Source organism: Austrofundulus limnaeus, unplaced genomic scaffold, assembly GCF_001266775.1.
Source record: "Austrofundulus limnaeus strain Quisiro unplaced genomic scaffold, Austrofundulus_limnaeus-1.0 Scaffold986, whole genome shotgun sequence".
NCBI classification, from domain to species: domain Eukaryota; kingdom Metazoa; phylum Chordata; class Actinopteri; order Cyprinodontiformes; family Rivulidae; genus Austrofundulus; species Austrofundulus limnaeus.
The window spans coordinates 23,692-34,014 of record NW_013953388.1 but is presented as its reverse complement, the minus strand read 5'-3'; the positions used below and the strand labels follow the sequence as shown (position 1 = coordinate 34,014).

Here is a 10,323-nt window from a genome sequence, read left to right as displayed (position 1 = left end):
ATGGATGGATGATGGATGGATGATTGATGGATGATGGATGGATTGATGGATGAATAGATGGATAGATGGATGGATGGATGAATGTATGGATGGATGGGTGGATGGATGGGTGGATGATGGATGGGAGGATGGATGGATGATGGATGGATGATGGTTGGATGGATGGATGATGGATGGATGATGGTTGGATGGATGATGGATGGATGGATGATGGTTGGATGGATGATGGATGGATGTAACTTTATCCCCATAAACTAGATGTTTCCTGCAGTCTCACATGTTAACATTTAGTTTTTATTATCTTAATTTTTATTTTTTTATCTTTMTTTTTCTTCAGAGCATCAAGGTGTCATGGCAGCCGCCGCCGCGCAGCGCTCAGAACGGGATCATCACCGCCTACAAGATCAGGTACAGGAAGACGGGTCGGCGTGGAGACCAGGAGGCCATCGAACCCAACAACTTCTGGTACCTGTTCACAGGTACGACTGGTGTGTGCGTGCGTGCGTGCGTGCGTGCGTGCGTGCGTGCGTGCGTGCGTGCGTGCGTGCGTGTGTGTGTGTGGATGACACATCGTCTCCTTTTTTTCTGTTTTTTCTTTTTCATTCTTTTGTGGAACAAAAGCCCACATTAGCATAAAACATCTGTCTTCCTTCAAACAGCCATTATTTCAATCTGAGCTTTGTTCGGCTTGAATGAAACTGATCTCTCTCTTTTCATTATTATATTTTTCATCGATGCTTATCTTCACCTGTCTGTCTGTGGGCGCCGCCGCTCCACGCTGCCAGGTCCACGTCTGAGAACCGTCTGCAGCTGAAAGAGCTGAGCGCGTCCTTCAGCTGAGCTGCAGCTCGTTACGTTTCTGTGGCTGGAGAGAGTTCACAAACTGATTATTTGATGTTTTTATCCTCATTTATCAGGATCTGACAGGAACAAGAGTCACAGCAGCAGCTTCTAAACACACGGATCAGACAAAATTACACTTCCTACAAAAGTTCAGCCTGAACGACCTGCTGAARCTGAGCTTAAACTAGCAGAGCGCTAGCTAATAGCTGTAAAACAGCTAAAAGTAGCAAAACATTTGCCAAATTCCAAAAAGTCTAAAGGCCACCTAAATGCAGAGTAGCAACAGTAGCTAAAAGATGAATCTAGAAAGTAAATTAAATTTAATTTAGCATAACACTAGCACAAATTAGCAAAAAGCAGAAAAAATGAGGTATGTGCTAAAAAAGCAAAAAGCTGCCTGAAAGTTAAAAGTAGCTAAAGGATAGATAAAAGTATTAAAATCAGATGAAAGCTAAAGTACCAAAATTGTAGCTAGACTCCAAAAGTAGCAAAATGCTATATCAAAATGGTAAAACACACAGCTTGAAGCGACAAAAAACTAAATGCTACCTAAAAGTCAAAAGTAGCAAAAGGGTACCCAAAAGCTAAAAGTAGAAAGGACTAGTTATGAACTGAAAGTACCAAAAGTTCAAATTAAAAAACTAGCAAGAAGCTTAACGTGGCTAAAAAAGGCTAGCTTAAAACTAAACTTAACAAAACATTGGCTTGAATCAGTCAAACATTAGCTGAAAGAAGCAAAAAATGCTAGCTGTAAGCTGAAAAAGCAAAAGGCTGTCTGAAAGCTGAGAGTAGGAAAAACGATAGATAAAAAWATGAAGTTTAGATAAAAGCCAAAGGTAGCAACATAGTACCCGAAAGCTAAAAGTAGAAAATAAGCTACAAACAAAAAGTAACCGAAAAGGGGTAGAGAAAAGTTAGCAAAGGCTAAACGTGACTAAAGGCTAGCTAAAAACTAAACTTAGCAAAAGCCGAAGGTAGCAAAACAGTACCCGAAAGCTAAAGGTAAAAAATACGCTATAAACAAAAAGTAACTGAAAAGGGGTAGGCAAAAGTTAACAAGTGCTAAACGTGACTAAAGGCTAGCTAAAAACTGAACTTGGCAAATCATTTGCTCAAATGAACACTAGGTTAGCTAACAGCTAGATAAAAACAGCAAAAGGCTAGCTAAAGGTTGAAATAGCAAATGGCTAGCTATATGGTAAAGGTAGCTGATTGGTAGCTAAAAGTACCTGAATGGTAGCCAAAAGTAGCTTAATGGTAACTAAAAGTAGCTTACAAAGACAAAAACGGAGCCAGGATTTGAAGCTGATTTCTATTTATTTTTACTTATTTTATGAATTATGTTTTTACAATAAGTAGATAAAATTAACTCAGAGTCTAAAAGTCAGCAGTGCTGCACATAAAGCAGCTAAATTTCAGCTGATCCAGAACCAGAGGATTATTCAGAGCGGCTGCAGTAAAGGCCTGAAAAGTTCAACCATGAATGTCAGCTGTAATGACTTGTCCTCTGTCCTCTGTCCTCCGTCCTCCTGTCCTCTGTCCTCCTGTCCTCCGTCCTCCTGTCCTCTGTCCTCCTGTCCTCCGTCCTCCTGTCCTCTCTCCTCCTGTCCTCTGTCCTCCTGTCCTCTGTCATCATGTCCTCTGTCCTCCTGTCCTCTGTCCTCCTGTCCTCTGTCCTCCTGTCTTCCTGTCCTCTGTCCTCCTGTCTTCCTGTCCTCTGTCCTCCTGTCCTTCTGTCCTCTGTCCTCCTGTCCTCTTGTCCTCCTGTCCTCCCGTCCTCTGTCCTCCCGTCCTCTGTCCTCCTGTCCTCTGTCCTCCTGACTTCCTGTCCTCTGTCCTCCTGTCTTCCTGTCCTCTGTCCTCCTGTCCTCCTGTCTTCCTGTCCTCCTGTCCTTCTGTCCTCTGTCCTCCTGTCCTCTGTCCTCTGTCCTCCTGTCCTCTTGTCCTCCTGTCCTCCTGTCCTCCCGTCCTCTGTCCTCCCGTCCTCTGTCCTCCTGTCCTCTGTCCTCCTGACTTCCTGTCCTCTGTCCTCCTGTCTTCCTGTCCTCTGTCCTCCTGTCCTCCTGTCTTCCTGTCCTCCTGTCCTCCTGTCCTTCTGTCCTCCTGTCCTCTGTCCTCTGTCCTCCTGTCCTCTTGTCCTCCTGTCCTCCTGTCCTCCCGTCCTCTGTCCTCCCGTCCTCTGTCCTCCCGTCCTCTGTCCTCTTGTCCTCCTGTCCTCCTGTCCTCTGTCCTCCTGTCCTCCTGTCCTCTGTCCTCTGTCCTCCTGTCCTCAGGCTTGGAGAAGGGCAGTCAGTACAGTTTCCAGGTGGCGGCCATGACGGCCAACGGGACGGGCCCCGCCAGCGACTGGTTCACCGCTGAGACCCCGGAGAACGACCTGGACGGTACGTGTTGGTTTAACGGCTGTAATCTGTCCAGGACGTCCCTTCCTGTCCAATCCAAACAAACATTAATATTTAAAGAGCAAAGAGCGAGCAGGGTGGTCTCCAGGGACGAGGGGACGAGCTGCAGGGAGGACGAGGAGGAAAAGTGTATAAATCTGTACAAAATACAGCAGTAATCACGTGAAACATGAYAAATGACCACAAGTTGTTGGCTTCTTGGAAACATCACATCCTCTCTTTAGTTTTTAACTTCTGTTTTCTTTGTATTTTTGGGATTTCACCTCTAAATAATCCACAGAAGCTGCTTCCCTTTAAATAAACTGAGGCCAAACAAACCACTGCTTTTATAATTCTTCTCAGAATAAAGGATCAAACCTGGCCTGGAGCTGAAGCTCAGAAGCAGCATGTTCATGTGGGCAGGAGGAACAAACACGTCTATGCTAACCGTGTTTCCTGCTCGGGTCGGGTGGAGCAGCTAATCTGGTTTGGATGGATTATCACTGAATGAAGTGAGATGAAGCGTCTCCCTGTGGGAGCTGAGATAATCTGATCTGATGCTGAGGAACAACACAAAGTGTCAGGTCCTGTGAGGGCTCATTACGCCGCTAACTGGGTTAGCATGTTTCTGACGCTAACCAGGTTAGCATGTTTCTGACGCTAACTGGGTTAGCATGTTTCTGACGCTAACCAGGTTAGCATGTTTCTGACGCTAACTCGGTTAGCATGTTTCTGACGCTAACCAGGTTAGCATGTCTCTGCGTCGGCTGCTGGAAGAGTCACTTCCTGCGACGGTCAGCTTCAGGCTGAACCTCTCGGACCTCTGACTGCTGGGTTTTCTGTTGTTGGGTTCTACAGAGAGCCAGGTCCCGGACCAGCCCAGCTCCCTACATGTCAGACCCCTCCCCAACAGCATCATCATGTCCTGGACTCCGCCCCTCAGCCCCAGCATCCTGGTTCGAGGTTACATCATCGGCTACGGAGTGGGAAGTCCGTACGCCGAGACGGTCCGAGTGGACAGCAAGCAGAGATACTACTCCATCGAGAACCTGGGTGAGAGACCAGGGTTTACCTGTGACCCTCCATTCAACCGACATCCAACCATCATCCATCCAACATCCAACCATCCAACATCCATCCAACATCAAACCATCCATCCATCCATAGTCTGTTCAGACCAGGGTTTAACCCTTAACCCTCCATCCAACCAACATCCAACCATCCATCCAACCAACATCCATCCATCCAACTCAACCAACCATCCATCCATAGTCTGTTCAGATCAGGGTTTAACCGTGACCCTCCATCCAACCCACATCCAACCATCATCCAACTCAACCAACCATCCATCCATAGTCTGTTCAGACCAGGGTTTAACCCTTAACCCTCCATCCAACCAACATCCAGCCATCCAACATCAAACCATCCATCCATCCATTGTCTGTTCAGACCAGGGTTTAACCAGTAACCCTCCATCCAACCAACATCCAGCCATCCAATATCCATCCACCCATCATCCAACATCCATCCAACCTCCATCCATAGTCTGTTCAGACCAGGGTTTAACCCTTAACCCTCCATCCAACTGACATCTAACCATCCATCCAACCAACATCCATCCATCCAACTCAACCAACCATCCAACATCCAACCATCCATCCAACCATCATCCATCCATCCAACTCAACCAACCATCCATCCATAGTCTGTTCAGACCAGGGTTTAACAGTGACCCTCCATCCAACCCACATCCAACCATCATCCAACCATCCATCCAACTCAACCAACCATCCATCCATAGTCTGCTCAGACCTAAGTTTGACCCTAACCCTACATCCAACCGACATCCAACCAACATCCATCATCCATCCAACCATCATTCATCCATCCAACATCCATCCAACCATCATCCAACCAACATCCGACCAACATCCAGTCATCCAACATCAAACATCCATTCATCCATCCATCATCCATCCAACCATCATACGTCCATCCAACCATCATCCAACCAACATCCATCCAACATCAAACCATCCATCCATCCATCCATCATCCATCCATCTATCCAACATCCGTCCTTAGTCTGTTCAGACCAGGTTTTAACCCTAACCCTCCATCCAACCGACATCCATCATCCAACATCAAACCCTCCATCCAATCAAAATCCAACCATCCAACATCAACCATTCATCCAGCATCCATCCAACCATCATCCATCCATCCATCCATCCAACCATCATCCATTAATAGTCTGTTCAGAACTGGGTTTAACCCTAACCACCCTATCATCCAACCAACATCCAACCATCCGTCCGTCCGTCCATCCATCCATGGATCCATCCATCCAACCAACATCCAACCAACATCCATCCATCCATTCATCCATCCATCCATCCATCCATCATCCATACATCATCCATCCACCCATCCATCCATCCATTCATCCATCCATCCATCCATCCATCCATCCATCTGAGAGACAGAGTCTCTCCGGTGTGTCCCTGTTGGACATGTCCAGAACACCTCCCTAAGGAGGCGTATAGGAGTCATCCTCACCAGATGAACCTCCTGATTTCAAATACAAAAAGTCAACGAAAACATCTCTATATTTAAGAAACTTGACATAAAACACACAATTTTACCCATTTTGTCTCATAGCTGTCATGTTTTCTTTTGAACATGGCTCAAAGTGAAACAGGAAGTGACATCAAAGGGGAACTCTTCATGAAAAGGAACTCTCTGCTCTTTGTTTATTAAAACATTATTTGAACTCTGACTTTTTTCTCTGATAAATGACTCAAAAACATCTAAAGAAACATCAGATTCTTCTCTACAGTCTGTTGTCTGTGACATTCCCCTTTGACATCACTTCCTGTCACATCACATGTAAATATCTCAGCAACTGTTCATCTCAGCGGCGTGACATTCCTCTTACATCACATTATCAATGTTGTCTGTCCAAAAAATGATTCATATTTATGACAACAATTTGACGTCACAGGCCCTTTAAAGATATTTTAAACAAATGAATTAAATAGTACAGTTGTTGCTGCTGAGGTGTGGGGAGAAAATATCTAAAGAAACTTTACAAAGTGCAACTCCAACGTTCATCAACTCCCTGTATCAGTTTTTCTGTCGAGATGTCCCAGCACCAGCTTTTATTAAACTTGTTTAAATGCTCTTAAAGATCTAAAGATTTTCTTTCAACTCCTATGAACTTTTTAAACAAGGAACTGACAAACGTCTCATTTTAAATGTAAACTGTAACACATTATTAACACTGGCTTTGGTCCTGAGTGTCCGGTCACACCTGTACAGGTGACCAGGTCGTTACAATGCTTCCATAAAACTCAAAACTTTAATTAATATTTTATTTAATCTGCGTCACTAAATTGTAAAATTTCCGTTTCTTGTCCCCGACTAATAATTAAAAGGGAACCCCTCCCCCCCCGCCCCCCGATGGACAGGTGGCACGTGTCKTAACCATGACAATGCCCCTGGAACTGATCCAAGAATTCACGGAAAAGTACCAGCACTCAGACTCCTCCCACTGATTGAAACACGACACCGGTGGGAGGAGTCTGAGTGAGAAGCAGGACCATGTTTCATGAAAATGGGCGGAGTCTAAACTGAATTATGTGTAATATAAGTAAAATTCTAGGATCTTTAACTCATCTGTGTTTAATTTTTTTACCTGAACTCTTATTTACAATAAAAGCTGATATTTTACTGACAGTTCAGGTTTGCCTCTGAGTTTTAAGGCTGAGAGGAGGAAGGTTTTAATCCTCCAACATCTGGGCAGCTGCTGAGCTGAAGCTGTTTTCCAGCTGCTCAGATAAAACATCTGCTGCCAGAACACACACTCACCTGTGCACACCTGTCCAGCATGAGGGTACATCATCACCCTCCATAAATCCTCCCACTCAAAGTGCCAATATTGACACAGCGCTGCTCTGCTTCCATTAATCCATTAGCATGAAACCTGCATTTAATTAGCATCAATATTTTAAAGGAATTTAATAAGGAAGCTGTTGGAAGTGGAAATCTAATTGTCAAACCTCCCCGGCGAGAGCAACAAGCAATTTGCATTCCAAAGGAGACAAAAACAAATTGGACGAATCTTTAATGCGTTGTGAAAATTTCCCTCTCAGGTCTCGTAATGGAGCCGTAATGAAAAATAAAATCCAGCTGTTGTGCCGCCGCGCACACGCGCACGTTTACAACCCGCCATCATTAATTCATGCAGTGAGGCGCCTCGCTGCTTCTGAAGGAGCACAGACGGCGGGTCAGAACCGAGGGGGAGGAGTTACACGCCGGACTTCCTGTCTCTGCCTGGTGACATCACAGCGTGGCTTTAATCTGTGCTGAAATGATTCCTCTTCCTGCCCCCCCTTCAGAGCCCAGCTCACATTACGTCATCTCCCTGAAGGCCTTCAACAACGCCGGAGAGGGGGTCCCTCTGTACGAGAGCGCCGTCACCCGCTCCCTCACAGGTAGGACCACCCGCCGCTGACCATAATCTGAAGATAATCTGTGCAGTTTATTCAGAAATGTTTACAGTAAAACCATTAATTTATGTTRGAGTGGGAACATTTTATCAGTTTCAGTTCAGTTTATAAGAAGCAGTAGGATTTATTATTCATCCGTCTGTGAGCTGAAATATTCATTATAAAGGTTTGGAAATACAGACCAAATAAAAACACCACAAACTTTCTTCACTTACAGCTCTAACTTCACCAAGATGGAGCAAAATCTGAACAAAAACATGTTTGCAAATAAACTCATAATTTATTTACACAAAGGAAAGAAACATCTCAAATACAGAAACTAAAACATTGTTCAGGAACACGTGTTCCAGGCCCTGCAGCTGCAGAACAGGGGCGGAGCCAGAGGGGAGGCACCTGATTGGCCACACCAAGTAACCCCACTTTGAGTTTTTATTTGAATTTAGGTTTTGTAAAAAAATGTTTCATATGTTTCAGTTGTTTTAGGTGTTTCATATGTTTCAGTTGTTTTAGGTGTTTCATATGTTTCAGTTGTTTTAGGTGTTTCATATGTTTCAAGTGTTTCAGGTGTTTCATATGTTTCAAGTGTTTCAGGTGTTTCATATGTTTCAGTTGTTTTAGGTGTTTCATATGTTTCAAGTGTTTCAGGTGTTTCACGTGTTTCATATGTTTCAGATGTTTCAGGTGTTTCACATGATTCATATGTTCCAGGTGTTTCAGATGTTTCAGATGTTTCATATGTTCCAGGTGTTTCATATGTTTCAAGTGTTTCGGGTGTTTCATATGTTTCAGGTGTTTCAGATTTTTCAGGTGTTTCATATGTTTCAGATGTTTCAGGTGTTTCATGTGTTTCAGGTGTTTCAGGTGTTTCAGATGTTTCGAGTGTTTCATATGTTTCAGGTGTTGCAGATTTTTCAGGTGTTTCATATGTTTCAGATGTTTCAGGTATTTCATGTGTTTCAGGTGTTTCAGGTGTTTCATATGTTTCAAGTGTGTCAGGTGTTTCAGATGTTTCAGGTGTTTTAAATGTTTCAGGTGTTTCAGATGTTTCAGGTGTTTCATATATTTCAGATGTTTCAGGTGTTTCATATGTTTCAGGTGTTTCAGATGTTTGAGGTGTATCAGTTGTTTCAGGTGTTTCAGATGGTTCGGATGTTTCAGGTGTATCAATTGTTTCATATGTTTCAGGTGTTTCAGATTTTTCAGGTGTTTCAGTTGTTTCATATGTTTCAGGTGTTTCATATATTTCAGGTGTTTCAGGTGTATCAGTTGTTTCATATGTTTCTGGTGTTTCAGGTGTTTCAGCTGTTTCATATATTTCAGGTGATTCAGGTGTATCAGTTGTTTCAGATGTTTCAGATGTTTCATGTATTTCAGGTGTTTCAGGTGTATCAGTTGTTTCAAAGTTTCTGGTGTTTCAGGTGTTTCAGCTGTTTCATATATTTCATGTATTTCAGGTGTTTCAGGTGTATCAGTTGTTTCATATGTTTCTGGTGTTTCATATGTTTCAGGTGTTTCAGGTGTTTCAGATGTTTCATGTGTTTCATATATTTCAGGTGTTTCAGGTGTATCAGTTGTTTCATATGTTTCGGGTGTTTCAGATGTTTCAGGTGTTTCAGATGTTTCATGTATTTTAGGTGTTTCAGGTGTATCAGTTATTTCATATGTTTCTGATGTTTCAGGTGTTTCAGGTGTATCAGTTGTTTCATATGTTTCTGGTTTTTCAGGTGTTTCAGATGTTTCGTATATTTCAGGTGTTTCAGGTGTATCATTTGTTTCATATGTTTCTGGTGTTTCAGGTGTTTCATGTGTTTCAGGTGTTTCATATGTTTCAGGTGTTTCAGATGTTTCAGGTGTTTCATATGTTTCATGTGTTTCAGATGTTTCAGGTGTTTCAAATATTTCAAAGGTTTCAGGTGTTTCATATGTTTCAGGTGTTTCAGATGCTTCAGATGTTTCAGGTGTATCAATTGTTTCATATGTTTGAGGTGTTTCAGATGTTTCAGGTGTTTCAGTTGTTTCATATGTTTCATGTATTTCAGGTGTTTCAGGTGTATCAGTTTTTTCATATGTTTCTGGTGTTTCAGGTGTTTCAAGTGTTTCAGGTGTTTCAGGCGTTTCAGTTGTTTCATATGTTTCTGGTGTTTCAGATGTTTCATATATTTCAGGTGTTTCAGGTGTATCAGTTATTTCATATGTTTCTGGTGTTTCAGTTGTTTCAGATGTTTCAGGTGTTTCAGATGTTTCATATATTTCAGGTGTTTCAGGTGTATCAGTTATTTCATGTGTTTCAGATGTTTCATATATTTCAGGTGTTTCAGGTGTATCAGTTGTTTCTGGTGTTTCAGGTGTTTCAGTTGTTTCATATGTTTCTGGTGTTTCAGATGTTTCATATATTTCAGGTGTTTCAGGTGTATCAGTTGTTTCTGGTGTTTCAGGTGTTTCAGTTGTTTCATATGTTTCTGGTGTTTCAGATGTTTCATATATTTCAGGTGTTTCAGGTGTATCAGTTGTTTCATATGTTTCTGGTGTTTCAGATGTTTCATATATTTCAGGTGTTTCAGATGTTTCATATATTTCAGGTGTTTCAG

At 42.8% G+C, this 10,323-nt stretch overlaps 1 protein-coding gene across 1 annotated transcript in view; it reads left to right on the top strand.

The window, feature by feature from the left end:
• The window catches only part of dcc (DCC netrin 1 receptor), a gene marked incomplete at both ends in the record, with an annotated part of 58,745 nt that overhangs the window by 24,805 nt on the left and 23,617 nt on the right, over positions 1 to 10,323 (top strand). Inside the window, 4 exon segments of the mRNA XM_014030000.1 lie at positions 338 to 479; positions 3,117 to 3,227; positions 4,083 to 4,277; positions 7,625 to 7,720. Coding sequence (XP_013885454.1) covers positions 338 to 479; positions 3,117 to 3,227; positions 4,083 to 4,277; positions 7,625 to 7,720 — 544 coding nt within the window.